The sequence below is a fragment of the Oncorhynchus kisutch genome, linkage group LG19 (assembly GCF_002021735.2).
Source record: "Oncorhynchus kisutch isolate 150728-3 linkage group LG19, Okis_V2, whole genome shotgun sequence".
Lineage (NCBI taxonomy): Eukaryota > Metazoa > Chordata > Actinopteri > Salmoniformes > Salmonidae > Oncorhynchus > Oncorhynchus kisutch.
This window is the reverse complement of record NC_034192.2, coordinates 20723493-20744391: the sequence shown is the minus strand read 5'-3', so window position 1 is coordinate 20744391 and position 20899 is coordinate 20723493. Positions and strand designations below refer to the sequence as shown.

At 42.4% G+C, this 20899-nt stretch overlaps 1 protein-coding gene across 4 annotated transcripts in view; it reads left to right on the top strand.

The window, feature by feature from the left end:
- LOC109864432 (lissencephaly-1 homolog B) overlaps nt 1-19924 on the top strand; it is a 51971-nt gene extending 32047 nt beyond the window's left edge. For all 4 annotated transcript variants that reach the window (XM_020452220.2, XM_020452221.2, XM_020452222.2 and 1 more), the window contains exons 6-11: nt 6903-7071; nt 15284-15386; nt 15595-15823; nt 18068-18169; nt 18468-18624; nt 18799-19924. In XM_020452220.2, coding sequence (XP_020307809.1) covers nt 6903-7071; nt 15284-15386; nt 15595-15823; nt 18068-18169; nt 18468-18624; nt 18799-18872 — 834 coding nt within the window. In that variant the 3' untranslated portion in view covers nt 18873-19924. The remainder of the gene's footprint in view (nt 1-6902; nt 7072-15283; nt 15387-15594; nt 15824-18067; nt 18170-18467; nt 18625-18798) is intronic.
- The last annotated feature ends 975 nt before the right edge of the window (nt 19925-20899 follow it).

Here is a 20899-nt window from a genome sequence, read left to right as displayed (position 1 = left end):
ATGTTCAATGGAAACAAGATGCACCTGAGTTCAATTTCGAGTCTCCTAGCAAAAGGTTTGAATACTTCTGTAGATAAGGTATTTCTATAAATTTGCAAAAAAATCTTAACCTGGTTTCGCTTTTTCATTATGGGGTATTGTGTTTGGATTGATTTAAAAAAAAATGTATTTAATCTATTTTAAGAACAAGGTTGTAACGTAACAAAATGGGGAAAAATTAAATGGGTCTGGATACTTTCAGAAATCACTGTATACCCCACTTTGCTGACCTTGCCTCTCCGATGAATAACCTCATGCAGAAAAGAGTGAAGTGGGAATAGACTGAGAAATGCCAGCAGTGTGTGGACCAGCTGCATCGCCCTAGAAAAGCCTCCGGCTCTCACAACCTGATCTGACCTTGCCTTTCCAGGTACAAACTGACGCCAGCGGCGTGGGTCTTGGAGCAGTCCTGACACAGAAAATCAATGGGGATGAGAGGGCCATAGCATATTCCTCCAGAGGTCTGAAAGGGGCAGAGTACAACTACTCTACTTTGGGAAAGTAGTGTGTTGTGGGCAGTTGAGAATGGCGCCATTGTTTGGAAGGAGTTCCGTTTTATGGGCTGCAATTGTTCAAGTAAAGGCTGCATGAATGTCGGCCCAGACAAGGGCTGCAGAACCGTCAGACAACACAGTGATGGCTCCTTATGTGGCTCGCTAACAAGCATCTTGTGCCTCTGATCTGCCGACATCCCTCGCAGAGGTTGTATGTGCTCAAAATGACTGCGTGAGGGGATTGAAAGCAAGAGGCGACACATGATGACCGGCCTGACGGGATTGGATGGAAAGTACACCAAGACGTTTCCCAAGAGCAAGAAGGGAAATGCCTTTCTACTTGTGATTGTGGACTATTTCACAAAGTGGGGGGAGCTTTTTTGCCTCCTGAGATAGCAAAACTCAGACTGCCAAATTATAAAAGGGACACCCATCTTGTGAAGAGTTCATCTAAATTCATCGTCACTGATCGTGGTTCACAGTTCACGAGCAAAGTCCTCTCAGACATTTTGAAAAAAGTGGGGGGTGATCCAAAAGCTGACCACCAGCTTCCACCCTTAGATACATCTGGAAGGGTCAACAGGACTCGAAAGACCATGATGGCGTGTTTCGTTGGTGAGCATCACAGGAAGTGGGTTAAGTAGTTGCCTGAATTCCGGTTTACCATCAACAGCTCCAAACAAGAGTACACTGGCTGCACCCCTGCAGAACTTGCCATTGGCAGGCATCTCAAAGGGCCACTGAAGAGGCTCATACATCGAACTGTGACGCTGCCACAAGTGTGAGGTGATAGGCACATGAACTTTAAATCTGACATAATTATATGTCTGAAAAGACCTTGCAAGGTTAAACCTTTGTCTATTGTCATGCTGTTTTACTATGTATTTTCCATTTCTGACTGTGTTATTTTCACTGTCAAATCTAAGAAGGCTGTCCGTCTCAATTTGGTTGGCTGTCCCTTTTTAAGACTGAATGTCTCTTTTAGAAATGGAGGAGAGTTTTGAGAAATATTTGTGTACCTAGCTGAGGTTTTATTTGTTTGGAAAAATATTTTAAGAACCTATATTAGCCATTCCAAGTAATAATTGTTGCTCAATCTTGTGGATTGTTAACCCCAACGACAAAGAATTCCATATGTTGATTGATTGTTTTGGAAGATGCCATGAACATTGAGCTGTTCTAAGGAAATCTCCACCAGGCCGGATTTTCCTCCTCAACCATTTGGTGAGATTGATCCTGTTGACTGTATTAGTTTGTGCCTGTATTGGATTACTTATATTTTTGTATTTTGAAGGGTGATTGCTCATTTTTGGATTTGATTGACTTGGGGACAATTTTGTGTTGGGTTTGGGACTTGGACATTCAGAAATGTATTTGGGGTCTAATTGAATTACGATTGTGAATTCATTCACTTTTTATATGACACTATGCTTCTTTTGCTCACTTTATTCATTTTGTCTGCCTGTCTTCGGTCACTCCTAGAAACAAAGTATTTCTTTGAACTTTTATATGGTAGTATTGTTTGCAATCCAAGCTGGTTGTTTCAATAGGCCTATGTATCTTATGTAGGCCTATGGTTCCCTGGTCCACAATTTTTTTTTTTTTAAACACATACTGTATGTCAGTGACTGTGTCCCATTAGATATTATCTCCTCTTAATCTTCTCTCTATCCTCTCTCTCTCGCTCCTACTCTTGCTCTGTTGCTCTCATTTTCCTTATTCCTCATTCGGAAAGTATTCAGACCACTTGACTTTTTCCACATTTTGTTACATAACAGCCTTATTCTGAAAAATTATTCTTAAAAAAAAAAATATATCAATCTACACACAATACCCCATAATGAGAAAAGGAAACAGGTTTCTATAAATGTATAAAATACATTATAAAATACCTTAGTTGACAGTGCATGTCAGAGCAAAAACAAAGCCATGAGGTTGAAGGAATTGTCTGTAGAGCTCCAAGACAGGATTGTGTCAAGGAACAGATCTAGCGAAGGGTACCAAAACATTTCTGCAGCATTGAAGGTCCTCAGGAACACAGTGGCCTCCATCATTTTTAAATGGAAGAAGTTTGGAACCACCAAGATTCTTCATAGAGCTGGCCGCCCGCCCGACCGAACTGAGCAATCGGGGGAGAATGGACTTGGTCTGGGAGGTGACCAAGAACCTGATGGTCACTCTGACTGAGCTCCAGAGTTCCTCTGTTGAGATGGGAGAACCTTTCAGAAGGACAACCATCTCTGCAACACTCCACCAATCAGGCCTTTATGGTAGAGTGGCTGGCACCTATAAGCACTCAGACCATGAGAAACAAGATTCTCTGGTCTGATGAAACCAAGATTGAACTCTTTGGCCTGAATGCCAAGCCTCACGTCTGGAGGAAGCCTGGCACCATCTCTACGGTGAATCATGGCGGTGGCAGCATCATGCTTTGGAGGCAGGGACATGGAGACTAGTCAGGATCAAGGGAAAAATGACAACCTGCTCCAGAGTGCTCACAACCTCAGACTGGGGCGACGGTTCACATTCCAACAGGACAACGATGCTAAGCACACAGCCAAGAGAATGCAGGAGTGGCTTTTCTGACAAGTCTCTGCATATCCGAGTGGCCCAGCCAGAGCTTGGACTTGAACCCAATCGAACATCTCTGGAGAGACCTGAAAATTGCTGTGCAGCGAAGCTCCCTATCCAACCTGACAGAGCTTGAGAGGATCTGCAGAGAAGAATGGGATAAACTCCCCAAATACAGTTGTGCCAAGCTTGTAGAGCCATAACCAAGACTAATCACTGCCAAAGGTGCTTCAACTAAAGTACTGACTGTTTTTTACATTTAATACATTAGCAAAAATGTGTAAACCTGTTTTTGCTTTGTAATTATGGGATATTGTGTGTAGGTTGATTATGGGGAAAACATTTAAAAAATGTTTTTAAATCACTTTGAGAATAAGGTTGTAACATAATGTGGACGAAGTCAAGGGGTCTGAATACTTTGCGAATGCACTGTACTTTACGAGAATTCTACCAGGAAGGCTGGTCTGAATGATTGATTAATTTCATCCAGTAATCACACAATTCACTTTTTCCTATTCTAACGGCGTCTTGTTTCTTCTCATTCCTATTAACCATGTGCAGAATATCATTCACCTATTTACAAAAATGCACATTCCTCATGCTTGCTGTTCAGCCTATGGGCTCACTCTTGCAATTATCACCTTCTCTCTCAACCAATGGGTGTAAATCTTGGGATGTATTTACAGTTCATGTCGGAGGTTTACATACACCTTAGCCAAATACATTTAAACTCAGTTTTTCACAATTCCTGACGTTTAATCCAAGTAAAAATTCCCTGTTTTAGGTCAGTTAGGATCACCACTTTATTTTAAGAATGTGAAATGTCAGAATAATAGTAGAGAGAATGATTTCTTTCAGCTTTTATTTATTTCCTCACATTCCCAGTGGGTCAGAAGTTTGCATACACTCAATTAGTATTTTGTTGCATTGCCTTTAAATCGTTTATCTTGGGTCAAACGTTGTGGGTAGCCTTCCACAAGCTTCCCACAATATGTTGGGTGAATTTTGGCTCATTCCTCCTGACAGAATTGGTGTAACTGAGTCAGGTTTGTAGGCCTCCTTGCTCGCACACGCTTTTTCAGTTCTGCCCACAAATGTTCTATAGGATTGAGGTCAGGACTTTGTGATGTCCACTCAATACCTTGATTTAGTTGTCCTTAAGCCATTTTGCCACAACTTTGGAAGTATGCTTGGGGTCATTGTCCATTTGGAAGACCCATTTGTGACCAAGCTTTAACTTCCTGACTGATGTCTTGAGATGTTGCTTCAATATATCCACATAATTTTCCTTCCTCATGTAGCCATCTATTTTGTGAAGTGCATCAGTCCCTCGTGCAGCAAAGCACCCCCACAACATGATGCTGCCACCCCGTGCTTCACGGTTGGGATGGTGTTCTTCGGCTTGCAAGCCTCCCCCTTTTGCAGTTTTGGAGCAGTGGCTTCTTCCTTGCTGAGCGGCCTTTCAGTTCTGTCGATATAGGACTCGTTTTACTGTGGATATAGATATATTTGTACCTGTTTCCTCCAGCATCTTCATAGGGCCCTTTGCTGCTGTTCTGGGATTGATTTTCACTTTTCGCATCAAAGTACGTTCATCTCTAGGAGACAGAACGCGTCTCCTTCCTGAGCGGTATGACGGCTGCGTGGTCCCATAGTGTTTATACTTGCGTACTATTGTTTGTACAGATGAATGTGGCGTTTGGAAATTGCTCCCAAGGATGCTCACAAAGTAGACGTCCTAACCGACTTGCCAAAACTATAGTTTGTTTACAAGAAATTTGTGAAGTGGTTGAAAAACGAGTTTGAATGACTCCAACCTAAAGAGTATGTAAACTTCCGACTTCAACTGTATATGTCAACTTACCCTCGTTCTCTCACTTGCTGTTTTTCAGCAACAGTTTTCGACAACCATCCACCACCCTCACCACCACCAGCTATAATAACCTTAAGGCACATCATTGGAGCTCCTCTTCCCCAGTGGGGTGGGTTTCGATGCCAGCAGCCCCACATCAAATCAAATTGATTTATATAGCCTTTTGTACATCAGCTGATATATCAAAGTGCTGTACAGAAACACAGCCTAAAACCCCAAACAGCAAGCAATGCAGGTGTAGAAGCACAGTGGCTAGGAAAAACTCCCTAGAAAGGCCAACACCTAGGAAGAAACCTAGAGAGGAACCAGGCTATGAGGGATGGCCAGTCTTTTGGCTGTGCCGGGTGGAGATTATAACAGAACATGGCCAAGATGTTCAAATGTTCATAAATGACCCGCATGGTCAAATAATAATAATCACAGGCACAACACGGCCAGGTAGACTGGGGACAGCAAGGAGTCATCATGCCAGGTAGTCCTGAGGCATGGTCCTAGGGCTCAGGTCCTCTGAGAGAGAGAAAGAGAGAATTAGAGAGAGCATACTTAAATTCACACAGGACACTGGATAAGACAGGAGAAGTACTCCAGATATAACAAACTGACCCCAGCCCCCCGATACATAAACTACTGCAGCATAAATACTGGAGGCTGAGACAGGAGGGGTCAGGAGACACTGTGGCCCCATCCGATGAGACCCCCGAAGAGGGCCAAACAGGAAGGATATAACCCCACCCACTTTGCCAAAGCACAGCCCCCACACCACTAGAGGGATATCTTCATCCACCAACTTACCATCCTGAGACAAGGCCGAGTATAGCCCACAAAGATCTCCGCCACTGCACAACCCAGACAGGAAGATCACATCAGTGAGTCAACCCACTCAAGTGACGCACCCCTCCTAGGGATGGCATGAAAGAGCACCAGTAAGCCAGTGACTCAGCCCCTGTAATAGGGTTAGAGGCAGAGAATCCCAGTGGAAAGAGGGGAACCGGCCAGGCAGAGACAGCAAGGGCGGTTCGTTGCTCCAGAGCCTTTCCGTTCACCTTCCCACTCCAGGGCCAGACTACACTCAATCATATGACCCACTGAAGAGATGAGTCTTCAGTAAAGACTTAAAGGTTGAGACCGAGTTTGCGTCTCTTACATGGTAGGCAGACCATTCCATAAAAATTGAGCTCTATAGGAGAAAGCCCTGCCTCCAGCTGTTTGCTTAGAAATTCTAGGGACAATTAGGAGGCCTGCGTCTTGTGACCGTAGCGTACGTGTAGGTATGTATGGCAGGACCAAATCAGAGTGATAGGTACGTAGATGGAAAAAAGCTGTCCTTGAAACAGTCTTGATATGTTCGTCAAAAGAGAGATCAGGGTCCAGAGTAACGCCGATGTCCTTCAGTTTTATTTGAGACGACTGTACAACCATTAAGATTAATTGTCAGATTCAACAGAATATCTCTTAGGGCTACCTGCCATCGTCCCTCGGAGACGAGGCCATTCCCCAAAATATTTCATACAATTTCATATTGCATTCAGTGTTTTGTTGTTCATTCAGCCTGTTCTCTTGCTTTTTCTCTCAATCTCCCTCACTCTTTTCTGCTGTGTCACTGCTTATCTACGTTGAGATGGGGTGATGCTCTGGTAACCAGGGGCAACGCTGGCAGAGCACAGAGTACTGTACCCTGGGATACATGCAAATCTTCTCCTGCTCTTTCTTTCATTGTCTCTCTTTCCCTCTACTCTTTCTTTATATTTTTGTTGTCGTCTCTCCTTTCTTTCTCTCTCTCACTCATTTGCATTGGGTATGATTCCAATTTCCAAAACATTGTATGCTCGTTTGCATTGATCCAGAGGACATTTATTGTCATGTTGAAAAGGTTTCAAAGTGATATTAACTGACTGTGTGTTTGTAATGTGTGTGTATCTCTCTAGGTGTGGGACTATGAGGCAGGGGACTTTGAGCGGACACTGAAGGGCCATACAGACTCTGTCCAGGACATCTCCTTTGACCAGACGGGCAAGCTGCTGGCTTCCTGTTCTGCAGACATGACCATCAAGCTGTGGGACTTCCAGGGCTTCGAGTGCATCCGCACCATGCACGGTGAGGGGCTGAGGTGTGTGTGTGTGTGTGTGTGTGTGTGTGTGTGTGTGTGTGTGTGTGTTCCTCCAAATGGTACAACAGCATAACAAGCACTATTTACCAATGTGTACCTACCTCAGGATTTATGTTTTGGTGCCGGACAATGTGACCAGCAAGATTAGAATGAACTGGACATCCATATGTATATACAGTAATAAAGCACTACTTCAAAATATAATATTATTTGCAAACGACTTGTCCTATAGGCTATTTCTTTGAAAACGTTAGGCAATTGAGCCTAGGCATGAACATTTTTAATTAGGCCTAATAAATAACAAATCATGACTGTCTGCGAACAGCGGGCCAGCATGTCATGGCTTAAAGCGATCCAGCTTTTGTCAAATAATGTCATATTTGACTTTTCATTGCAGGTTAGGAGAATTTAGGCAGCAGGTTAGGAGAATTAACATAACCGAATAATCCTAACCGGCTAAGGCTAGGAAAAGGTAAGGGTAACGGAGTTTGGGTTAAGGTTAGCTAAAATGCAAAGAAAATCTACATTTGACGTTAATTTGGCAATAGCTGGATCCCTTCTAGCCATGATTGAGCCGTGGTATATGCCTAAAGGCCGAGACAATCAGGAGATACCTCACCACACCTTTTTGTTTACTCACAAAACCGGAGAGTAACCTCTGTCTGGTGAAGTCCACAAAGCATATTGCATGTGACAAACCGCTACAGCATGTCCTAAAGCCGGCATTTACCGGCTAACAGAAACCCTGACCTACCTACACTGTTAGTGTACTTACATGGTTCCTACCATAGAAATAGAATTCTAGCCCACCAATTAAGACAATCCACAGCCTCCCACCTAATATCGTACCGAAGCAGGGTTGATCTCAAATGAGTTTTGATTTATATCGCACTGAAGCCTCTGGAGATCACTTGACAGATGCTTTCCTCTCAAGTTTACCAATACCCAAGCTAACAGATGCAGTGAGAATGGATCTTGATAAATAAACCATTTACCACTTCAGAATTTTTACCGGGACCAGACGGGTTTTCAGCTGAATTTTAAGACATTTTCTAAACAACTCCGTCCACTATTAGCTTCAGCCTACTCCCACTGTTTTGATAAATCTCTATACCCCAGACTTTTTATCAAGCCACTATATCACTCATCCTAAAGAAAGATAAGGACCCTCTCTCGCTTTTGGATTGGATATTAGCTAAAACCCTAGCACTTACCTTCCATAATCATCCCCGATCAGACAGGATTAATTCAAAACAGGCATTATTGTTCAAATTTGAGACACCTGTTTAATATTATACAGTGCATTCAGAAAGTATTCAGGCCCCTTGACTTATTCCACATTTTGTTACAATGCAGCCTTTTTCTAAAATGGATTAAATGCATTTTCTTCCCCATCAATCTACACAAAATAACCCATAATGACAAAGCGAAAACAGGTTTTTAGACATTTTTGCAAAAAAACAACAACAACCTTATTTACAAAAGTATTCAGACCCTTTGCAATGAGACTAGAAATTGAGCTCCGGTGCATCCTTGATGTTTCTACAACTTGATTGGAGTCTGTGGTAAATTCAATTTGATTGGACATGATTTGGAAAGGCACACACCTGTCTATATAAGGTCTCACAGTTGACAGTGCATGTCCGAGCAAAAACCAAGTCATGAGGTCGAAGGAATTGTCCGTAGAGATCCGAGACAGGATTGTGTCGTGGCACAGATCTAGCGAAGGGTACCAAAAAATGTCTGCAGCATTGAAGGTACCCAAAAGAACACAGTGACCTCCATCATTCTTAAATGGAAGAAGTATAGAACCACCAAGACTCTTCATAGAGCTGTCCGCCCAGCCAAACTCGACAAACTATAGCCTTTCCATATCATGTCCAATCACTTGAATTTACCGCAGGCTCCCAAGTTGTTGAAACAGCTCAAGGATGATCAATGGAAACAGGATGAGCTCATTTGAGTCTCATACCAAAAGGTTTGAATACTTATGTAAATACCTTCTGTTTTTTAAATATTTTTTTGTATTACATTTGCAAAAATCTATCTAAAAACCTGTTTGCGCTGTCATTATGGGGTATTGTGTGTAGTTTTTAGAATAAGTCTGTAACGTAACAAAAAGTGAGTCTGAATACTGGTTTGGTTGTCTGTTACCTGCCATTTTAAAGACCTAAAAGCAAACTTTAAGAAGGTACTAGAACTTGACTTTGAGCGCTGGTTGCTTCTTCCCTTTTATCTGGATGCATAAATACTGTGAAAATGAATGTCTTTTTTTTACAATATACACATGCAACAAGTTCAAAGATTTTACTGAGTAACAGTTCATATTCAGTGGCAAGAAAAAGTATGACCCTTTTGGATTGACCTGGATTTATGCATAAATTGGTCATCAAATGTGATCTGATCACTACAATAGACAAACATAGTGTGCTTAAACTAATAACACACACATTATTAACTATAGTTAAAACGTAATTTAAACATTCACAGTGTAGGTTGGGAAAAGTATGTGAACCCCTAGGCTAATGACTTCTCCAAAACCTAATTGGAGTCAGGAGTCAGCTAACCTGGAGTCCAATCAATGAGACGAGAATGTAGATGCTGCCTTGCCCTATAACAAACACTCACAAAACTTGAGTTTGCTATTCACGAGGCGTTGCCTGATGTGAACCATCTCAGAAGACCTAAGATTAAGAATTGTTGACTTGCATAAAGCTTGAAAGGGTTACAAAATTATCTCTAAAAGCTTTGATGTTCATCAGTCCACGGCAAGACAAATTGCCTGTAAATGGTGAAAGTTCAACACTGTTGCTACTCTCCCTCGGAGTGACCGTCCTGCAAAGATGACTGCAAGAGCAGAATGCTAAATGAGGTTAAGACTTACAGAAATCTCTGGAACATGCTAACATCTCTGTTAACGAGTCTACGATACGTAAAACACTAAACAAGAATGGTGTTCATTGGAGGACACCACGGAAGAAGCCACTGCTGTCAAAAAAAAACATTGCTGCACGTCTGAAGTTCGCAAAAGAGCATCTGGATGTTCCACAGTGCTACTGGCAAAATATTCTGTGGACAGATGAAACTACAGTTGAGTTGTTTGGAAGGAACACACACCACTATGTGTGGAGGAAAAAATGGCACAGCACTCCAACAACAAAACCTCATCCCAACTGTAAAGTAAGGTGGATGGAGCATCATGGTTTGGGGCTGCTTTGCTGCCTCAGGGCCTGGACAGCTTGCTATCATCGAAATGCATTTCCAAGTTTATCAAGACATTTTGCAAGAGAATGTTAGGCTATCTGTCCGCCAATTGAAGCTCAACAAAAATTGGGTGATGCAACAGGACAACAACACAAAAGTAAATCAACAACAGAATGTCTTCAATAGAAGAAAATACGCCTTCTGGAGTGGCCCAGTCAGTCCTGATCTCAACCCGATTTGAGATACTGTGGCATGACCTCGAGCAGTTCACACCAGACATCTCAAGAATATTGCTGAACTGAAACGGTTTTGTAAAGAGGAATGGTCCACAATTCCTTCTGACCGCTGTGCAGGTCTGATCTGCAACGGCAGAAAACGTTTGGTTGAGGTTATTGCTGCCAAGGGAGGGTCAACCAGTTATTAAATCCAAGAGTTCACATACCCTGCACTGTGAATGTTTACACTGTGTGTTCAATAAAGACAAACATATAATTGTTTGTTATTAGTTTAAACAGACTGTGTTTGTCTAATGTTGTGACCTACATGATAATCCAATCAAATTTTATGACCAATTTATGCAGAAATCCAGGTATTTCTACAGGGTTCACATACTTTTTCTTGCCACTGTACATAAATCAGTCAATTGAAATAAATTACTTATGTGAAATCCATAGATTAGGGTCTGACTGATAATACAGATATACCTCTGGTCACAGATACCGTAAAAAAATAAACAAGTAGGGGCGTGGATCAGAAAACCAGTCATTATCTGATGTGACCAGCGATTTGCCTCATGCAGTGTGACACATCTACTTCGCATCTCAGGCTGTTGATTGCGGAATGTTGTCCCTCTCTTCAATGGCTGTGCCAAGTTGTTGAATATTGGCGGGAACTGGAATGCGCTGTTGTATACGTTGATCCAGAGCATCCCAAACATGCTCAATGGGTGACATGTCTGGTGAGTATGAAGGCCATGGAAGAACTGGGACATTTTCAGCTTGACACGGGGCCTTGCATTATTATGCTGAAAAATGTGATGGCGGCAGATGAATGGCATGACAATGTGCCTCCAGAAATGATTTAGTTTTGCAAACCCACAGTTTCATCAGCTGTCCGGGTGGCTGGTCTCGGATGCTTCCGAAGGTGAAGAAGCCTGATTGGAGGTCCTGGGTTGGTCTGCGGTTGTGAGGCCGGTTGGACGTGCTGCCAAATTCTCTAAAATGACTTTGGAGGCCGAGAAATTAACATAATTATCTGGCAACATCTCAGGTGGCCATTCCTGCAGTCAGCATGCCAATTGTACGCTCCCTCAACTTGAGACAGCTGTGGCATTGTGTTGTGTGCATATTTTTGCGGCCTTTTATTGTCCATAGCACAAGGTGCACCTGTGTAATGCTCATACTGTTAAATCAGCTTCTTGATATTCCACACCTGTCAGGTGGATGGATTATCTTGGCAGAGGAGAAATGCTAACAGGGATGTAAATTTGAACAAAATCTGCTTTTTTTGTGCATATGGAACATTTATGGGACCTTTTATTTCAACTCATGAAACATGGGACCAACACTTTACGTGTTACATTTATATTTTTGTTCAGTATAGATGGAGAAATGCTGCAATCATGATTTGTTATCTGTAATGGTTATGATAAATTAGGTGTTTGTTGCGCACTGTTGGCATAGGTCTAAATACGCACACTTTTTTTCTTCAATGTGGGCCTGTTCTAAATATTATATTTGTTTTCATTCTAGTACTTGAATATATGTACTGAACAGGTAAAAAAAAACTGTCGAATGCCCATCCCTATTTTTGCCAAGTGTTTTTTCAACATTGTCTGTAATGTTTGGAGTCCGTGTATAATTGTGCCCCCTGCTGGCCTTTTTTTGGTCCACCACCTACTGGTTTAATGGTGTCCAGGTCAGTGCAGCTGGTTTTTCTATAAGATACTTGTAGTTCTTGAGTGGAAAAAGGTCCACCCTCCATTGCAGTCAATGGCTGCAGTATTTGATTGACTTTTTAAAACTGGAAAAATATGTTATTTATAAAAAGGGAAAACAATTGTATTTCATTCCACAGTAGACCTCCAAAGACCAAACCCTCCTTTCGACTTTAGTTTATTTATTTTCAAATATTTAATTTGCCTCCATTGTGTGTGGATGGCTTGGTCCCGCTGAGAATCTGCTACCATACCTGTCCATACATCTTTGAGCTGTGCTTCTTGGTCCTTGCCCTCGGGACCCATCAAACCTTTCATTGGAGTTCGATGTATGAAAGGGGGGGGGGGGGGGTGCACCCCTTTCGGTCCCTGGGACGACAGAAGCACTGCCTTCTAACAATGTGAAAATGTCCAAATCCTGTACATAACCCATCTAAAGATACAGTGCATTTGGAAAGTATTCAGACCATCCTGAGCGTCATAGCAAAGGGTCTGAATACTTATTTCCGTAAGGTAAAAAAAAATTATACGTTTCTTAAAAAACTGTTTTTGCTTTGTCATTATGGGGTATTGTGGAGATTCAGGAAAAACATATTTAACCCATTTCAGAATAGGGCAGTAACGTAGGAATGTTGAAAAATTCAAGGGGTCTGAATACTTTCCGAATGCATTCTATCTAACTGAAGTTATCTGAAATGGTAAACCATGAAATATGTATTATTTATATACAGTGGGGAGAACAAGTATTTCATACGCTGCCGATTTTGCAAGTTTTCCTACTTACAAAGCATGTAGAGGTCTGTAATTGTTATCATAGCTACACTTCAACTGTGAGAGACGGAATCTAAAACAAAAATCCAGAAAATCACATTGTATGATTTTAAAGTAATTAATTTGCATTTTATTGCATGCCATAAGTATTTGATACATCAGAAAAGCAGAAACTAATATGTGGTACAGAAACCTTTGTTTCCAATTACAGATATCATACGTTTCCTGTAGTTCTTGACCAGGTTTGCACACACTGCAGCAGGGATTTTGGCCCACTCCTCCATATAGACCTTCTCCAGATCATTCAGGTTTCGGTGGCTGTCGCTGGGCAATACGGACTTTCAGCTCCCTCCAAAGATTTTCTATTGGGTTCAGGTCTGGAGACTGGCTAGGCCACTCCAGGACCTTGAGATGCTTCTTACGGAGCCACTCCTTTGTTGCCCTGGCTGTGTGTTTCGGGTCGTTGTCATGCTGGAAGACCCAGCCACGACCCATCTTCAATGCTCTTACTGAGCGAAGCAGATTGTTGGCCAAGATCTCGCGATACATGGCCTCATCCATCCTCCCCTCAATACGGTGCAGTCATCCTGTCCCCTTTGCAGAAAAGCATCCCCAAAGAATTATGTTTCCACCTCCATGCTTCACGGTTGGGATGTTGTTCTTGGGGTTGTACTCATCCTTCTTCCTCCTCCAAACACTGCGAGTGGAGTTTAGACCAAAAAGTTATCCCAGCCTTGTGCAGGTCTACAATTGTACCACTGATGTCCTTACACAGCTCTCTGGTCTTGGCCATTGTGGAGAGGTTGGAGTCTGTTTAATTGAGTGTGTGGACAGGTGTATTTTATACAGGTAATGAGTTTAATCAGGTGCAGTTAATACAGGTAATGAGTGGAGAACAGGAGGGCTTCTTAAAGAAAAACTAACAGGTCTGTGAGAGCCGGAACTCTTACTGGTTGGTAGGTGATCAAATACTTATGTCATGCAATAAAATGCAAATTAATTACTTAAAAATCATCCAATGTGATTTTCTGGATTTTCTAGATTCCGTCTCTCACAGTTGAAGTGTACCTATGATAAAAATTACAGACCTCTACATGCTTTGTAAGTAGGAAAACCTGCAAAATCGGCAGTGTATCAAATACTTGTTCTCCCCACTGTATACAGACACATACAGTACCAGTCAAAAGTTTGGGACACACCTACTCATTCCAGGGTTTCTTTACTGTTTTCTGCATTATAGAATAATAGTGAAGGCATCAACATTATGAAATAGCACACATGGAGTCAAACAAATTGTTAAACAAATCAAAATATATTTTAGATTCTTCAAAGTAGCCACCCTTTGCCTTGATGACAGCTTTGCACACTCTCTCAACCAGCTTCATGAGGAATGCTTTTCCAACCGTCTCGAAGGAGTTCCCACATCTTCTGAGCACTGGCTGCTTTTCCTTCACTCTTTGGTCCAACTCATCCCAAACCATCTCAATTGGATTGGGTGATTGTGGAGGTCAGGTCATCTGAAGCAGCACTCCATCAATCTCTCCTTATTGGTGAAATAGCCCTTACACAGCCTGGCGGTGTGTTTTGGGTTATTTGTCCTGTTGAAAAACAAATGATAGTCCCACTAAGCGCAAATCAGATGGGATGGCATATCGCTGCAGAATGCTGTGGTAATCATGCTGGTTAAGTGTGCCTTGAATTCTACAGCATACAATGACATCCAACTTTGTGGCAACAGTTTGGGGAAGGCACTTTCTTTCAGCATGATGATGCCCCGTGCACAAAGCGAGGTCCAAAGAGAAATGGTTTGTTGAAAATCGGTGTGGAAGAACTTGACTGGTCTGCACAGAGACCTGACCTCAACCCCATCGAACACCTTTGGGATGAATTGGAACGTCGACTGCTAGCCAGGCCTAATCATCCGACATCAGTGCTGGACCTCACTAAGGTTCTTGTGGCTGAATGGAAACAAGTCCCCGCAGCAACGTTTCAACATCTAGTGGAAAGCCTTCCCAGAAGAGTAAAGGCTGTTATAGCAGCAAAGGGGGGACCAACTCCATATTAATGCCCATGATATTGGAATTAAATGTTCAAGCATTTGTCCTTATACTTTGGTCATGTAGTGTATGTATGAAACATGACCTGAAAACCCTGAATAAATATTTTTAAATTGAAATAGAATTATTCTATATATTTGGTTACTACTATGTAATTACTGTAAAGTGGAACTGTTTATTTTGTATTAGGTTTACTGATATCTCTTTCCCTCTCTCCGCCATCTGTTTCAGGTCATGACCATAACGTGTCGTCTGTAGCCATCATGCCCAACGGAGACCACATAGTCTCCGCCTCCAGAGACAAGACCATCAAAATGTGGGAGGTGGCCACTGGGTGAGACACACAAACACACTTATCGAATGATGTAAAAAGGGCTTTATAAATACATTTGATTGACTTCTCACTTATCAGGTGCTGAAATACTTAATCTCATGTTTTATTAATCCAGTGGCAGACACATTCTGGTGTTGCAAAATGTCTCGTATATCAGTGTTGCTGCAGTAGTGTATGTATATAACTCTCCAGTGTTTTCTTTCTCTAGGTATTGTGTAAAGACATTTACAGGCCACAGGGAGTGGGTGAGGATGGTCCGGCCCAACCAGGATGGTTCTCTTATCGCCAGCTGTTCCAACGACCAGACGGTGCGTGTGTGGGTGGCAACCTCCAAGGAGTGTAAGGCTGAGCTGCGAGAGCACGAACACGTGGTGGAGTGTATCGCATGGGCCCCCGATACCGCTCACCCTACCATCCTGGAGGCTACCAGCTCGGAGGTGAGGAGAACCTCTATGTACACACACTAACCCTAATCCTGACTCCGTAACCCAGTGTTTCCCAAACTCTGTCCTGGGGACCCCAAGGGTTGCACATTTTGTTTTTCACCTAGCACTACACAGTTGATTCAAACTAATCAACTAATCATCATGCTTTCATTATTTGAATCAGCAGTATAGTGCTAGAGCAGAAAACAAAGCATGCACCCCTTGTGGTCCCCAGGACCGAGTTTGGGAAACACTGCAGTAACCCTATTTGTGACCCGTTTCAGGAAACTTGGCGTATGTCGCAAGTATCGACTTCACAAGAGAGCCATTTGAATGTTATTCATTTTTTATCAAAATGCTTTTTTGGGCAGAAATACCATCTTGAACATGTAAACTTTCATGTGCCTTAATAACAAACTTGTATGTCATCTGTAAATACAAATACAATTGTTACATTACAAGCCTTGTTGATTAAGCACACAGAAAAATCCAGCAACCTTCCCACTAGCCATTATTGACTAAGATAATGAGTGGGCAGGACATGCAGAGAGAGGAGTTTGAATTGGTCTGCCATATAGAAGGCTTCAGTCTATTTGAGCTGGTCAGTCTGTGTTGGTAATCCTGTAGAACGCAGCTTTTTTTAAATGTATTGTGTAGCGGAGCTGCATAAGTGTTGCTCTCCACTTCCTGGAGGATCAAGTTTTGAAATCAGTAGAATTAGAGTATGATAGTTAAAGAGATGGAGGAAACACCTGTCTCCGGATTACATCATCAAACTAAGGGCAACCGTGGCATGGTCTTCATGACAGGGAGACACGTCCATGCACGATGATGTATACAGGTAAGATAGTCTAGCTAGCTACGTTTTCAGATATTAATTTTCTAATTTTGACAGAAAGTGGTTTAATTTCAAGCTAAAGTGTACTATTAGCTAGTTGGCTAACGTTAGCTGGCTGGCTCCATAGCTAACATTATGTGTATGACTATTCGTATCCCAGAACCGTTTGCTTTGCTAGTTAAAGGCTAATGTTAGCTAGCTAACATTGAACCTGGTTGGTTAGCTCCCTGCAGATTCATGCAGGGTAGTAATGGCATGATTTGGCACTATGTTCATTGTTGTTTAACTAGCTAACGTTTGCTGGCTGGCTCGCTAGCTAACGTTATGTGACGTGTGTGTGATCTTACACGTTGTTTACCTAGCTAGGTTCATTGTTTACCTAGCTAGCTAGCTACGTGTCTTAAGCTAAAGGATACAACACGCGTTGAATATGGCCAGTGTCAGTAAACGTCGGCAAAAAAAGTGTAATGAAATTGTTGCTAGCAGAGCTGGTTAGGCTGTTTTCATGTTATCCAGAGGTAAACAAATCATTGACCAGAGCCTCAAGTGTGCGCTCTGAACGCAAGGAGATGGGTGGGGCTAAAGCTTAAGAGGGTGTGAACGATGCTGAATGGGTTTAGACAAATAAGAGCTCTCAAGTAGGTACCAAAATATTCAAGGTCCATTTTCTCAAAAGTGAGTTTACAAGTTTATCAACTTTCAAAGCAGAATTACTTTCCCATTGTTCCACAAAAATTCAGTGTATGATATACCATTTTGTCTCTACTATCCAATGTAAAAAACACAATTGAACATGTTGCTACATAAGACCAAATCCAGATGGTGAGTCACATTTGGTTAGGGTTGCAAAGATTTGGTAACTCTACCAAAATTCCCAGGTTTACCAGAAATCCTGGTTGGAAGATTCCCAGAATCAGGCAGGAATAAGCAGGAAATCCATAATCCTCCAACCAGGATGTCTGTGAAACCTGGAATTTAAAGACTCTCTGGTGGTGTCTTTGAAAACCAGTGAACATAGTACCAGAGCTCAACCAATAAGATAGCAGATTTTTTTTAAAGGCATATTTTTTGCATTTTATGCTTTATTGGATAGAGAAGAGACAGTAGAACAAGGATTTTTGGTGCAATAGCAGTGGTGCAACCCATGCCACAGCGGTAAATGTGATCCAGAGGCAGTGGTTTAAGACCACTAGGCCACAAGATTGCAGGATTTTAACCAGGAGAAATGAAAACGGGCAGCTAGTGTCAAACCATTCTTTAACCCTCTGTAATTTTCTAGATATTAATTTCAAAACCGTGGGTACTTTTGTAGGTTAACAATGTAACGGTGCATACACACTTGCTTTTAAATGATGAGCATATTCTCTCTCCCCCTGTCTCTCGCTCTCTCTCCCCCTCCCCTCTTTCTCTCTCTGTAGAGTAAGAAGAATGGGAAGTCTGGTCCGTTCCTTCTCTCTGGCTCTAGAGATAAGACCATCAAGATGTGGGACATCAGCACTGGCATGTGCCTTATGACTCTGGTGAGTGTGTGTGTGTTACCTCCTCCTCAGGTAACCCGATTGGTTTCCAGTGTTTTTTTTCACAGGTTGGTCTAGTACAGTGTTTCCCAACGCCGGTCCTCAAGTACCCCCAACCGCACACATTTTCATTGTAGCCCCAGACAAACACACCTCATTCAAGTCAAGGGTTTGGTGATTAAGTTGAATCGGGTGTGCTTGTCTGGGGATATAATAAAACATGTACTATTGGGGGTACTCGACGACTGGAGTTGGGGAAACACTGGTCTAGTGTGTGTAACGTGTTCTATCCTCCGTCTAGGTGGGTCATGATAACTGGGTGCGTGGTGTGTTGGTGCACCCTGGAGGCAGGTTCATAGTGAGCTGTGCTGATGATAAGACTCTGAGGATCTGGGACTACAAGAACAAGCGCTGCATGAAGACCCTGTGTGCCCACGAACACTTTGTTACCTCTCTGGGTAAGAGTGTGTTTGTATCCACGTGTTTGTGGGCATTCCCTCACATTGTTGCACGTCTCGTCAAAACCACCTGTTTCTGTGTGTAATCTCCAACACCCTTCTGCCAGTTCCACAGTTCTGCCTCCACCCAGTCCATCTTCCATTGTCTCTTACATCTGTATCTCTGTCTTCCAGATATGCACCGGACTGCTCCATACGTGGTAACAGGCAGCGTTGATCAGACAGTCAAAGTGTGGGAGTGTCGCTGAGTCTGCCTGCAACCTCCCTATCCTCATCCTCCTCTCTACCCCACAACCACCTCTTTTCCCACAAACTCACCGCAGCCTCCTCCTTTATCCCCCCCAAACAGCAGCCCTATAACCCCCCCCCCCCTTCCCCCCTATCCTACCCTGTCTCTTTGACACTCACCTAAGCCCCACCTCTCGCACTCCATACCATGGTTACCCAGGCTCTCCGCCCTGCCCTGTTCAAATAAATATTGTCCTTTTATGTAAATTATTCTGGATATAGAGTACGCTTAATAAATGTTACACACTAACACGCACATTCTCTCTCACACACACACTAAAAGAGAAAAGTATTCCTTGCATGGTGAATTCACCCAAAACTTGTATACTGTAAATTTGCATACCGTTGTCATGACGTCCTGATGGGGGTAAATGGTTTGTGTTCTGTCCCAGTGGATGCTGGGTAATTGTGACACAGTGCACGCAACCCAATCACGTATGTCCTTTAAGGGTTTTATTTAGTATCTTGCCTCCGCTGTTATAGTCTGACGCTACCTGGGAGAGAGGGAAGGAGAGGAGTGTGAAAGAAGGAAGAGAGGATGAAGTGGGGAGGAGAAGGAGTAGAATAAAATATGTGGGGGGGGGGGATAGCGGGGGGGGAAATAGAAATGAACATTTAGTCCTTTAGTTGAAGTGACAAAGTGTGTGCGCGTTTGTTCATCGGCGTGCGTGCAATGCGTACTGTACATGTGTACATAGGATAACCTCTTATCATTATCTCTCTCTCTCTGTGGTCGTCTGTTTATACAGATGTAGAGAATTGTGTGGAGGCAAGGCTTCTATCCCTCTGTTTTTACTCCCTCGCTTTCTGACTGACCGACTGGCTTCTAGTAGCTACTCATAGGAGTATGCTCACTAAGTTCTGTGCGCTCGCTCGCTATTTCTCTCTTTCATATACACATACACTCATACTCACACAGATGCACATACACACGCACAGTAAAATTGTGTATCAATATATCTGGATGTCATTGTTTGCACCATAATTAAAAAATAAAAATCTGTAAATATAACGTTGGCCTTGTTTTAAATTTTTTTTTAAATCAATGTTCTACAAGTTTTGCACAGCTTCAGGACGCCAAACTACAGTACCGGTCAAATTTGGACACCTACTCATTTATGTGTTTTTCTTTATTTGTATTATTTTCTACATTGTAGAATAATATTGAAGACATCAAAACTATGAAATAACACATGGAATCATGTAGTAACCAAAAACGTGTTAAACAAATCAAAATATATTTTAGTTTCTTCAAAGTAGCCACCCTTTGCCTTGATGACAGCTTTGCACACTCTTGACATTCTCTCAACCAGCTTCACCTGAAATGCTTTTCCAACAGTCTCGAAGGAGTTCCCACATATGCTGAGCACTTATTGGCTGCTTTTCCTTAGTCCCACTCAGCGCAAACCAGATGGGATGGCGTATCGCTGCAGAATGCTTTGGTAGTGTAATGGGAATTTCAATGTTTGTGCTTTTCTTAAAACTCATTTCTGTGTTCTAATAACCAATGGATGTGTTCATGCAAGTGACTGATTTAACGAATCCTCACTTATCAGTATCTGGAATTTGGCAGTACACCCAGACCTTATTTTGAGAACGAGAACAAAAAATATCTCAGTTTCAAGGTCTCGGCTTGGAGAGAAGAAGTTGTGCGGTATTGGTCTGTCACATGTTATGAAACAAAACGGTAATGATTAAGGAATTATGCTAAATCATGCATATATATAACTTGTCTGTGTATAGCCGTATATAAGACAACTGCTGGGTTTGCCCAAAGTGAGCTCCTGATTGACATGTGCCATGCTGCATTGATTTGATTGGAACCTCTCCAGCGCACTGACCAATAAAGGATGATTCATTTAAGATTGACTTTGAGTGTTCCTGTGAATTTCCATGACCGTAGCCATACTGGTTATGTGTGCCTTGAATTCTAAATAAATCACTGACAAGTCACTAGTATTTAGGCTCCAGTCTGAGGTGCAGTTAA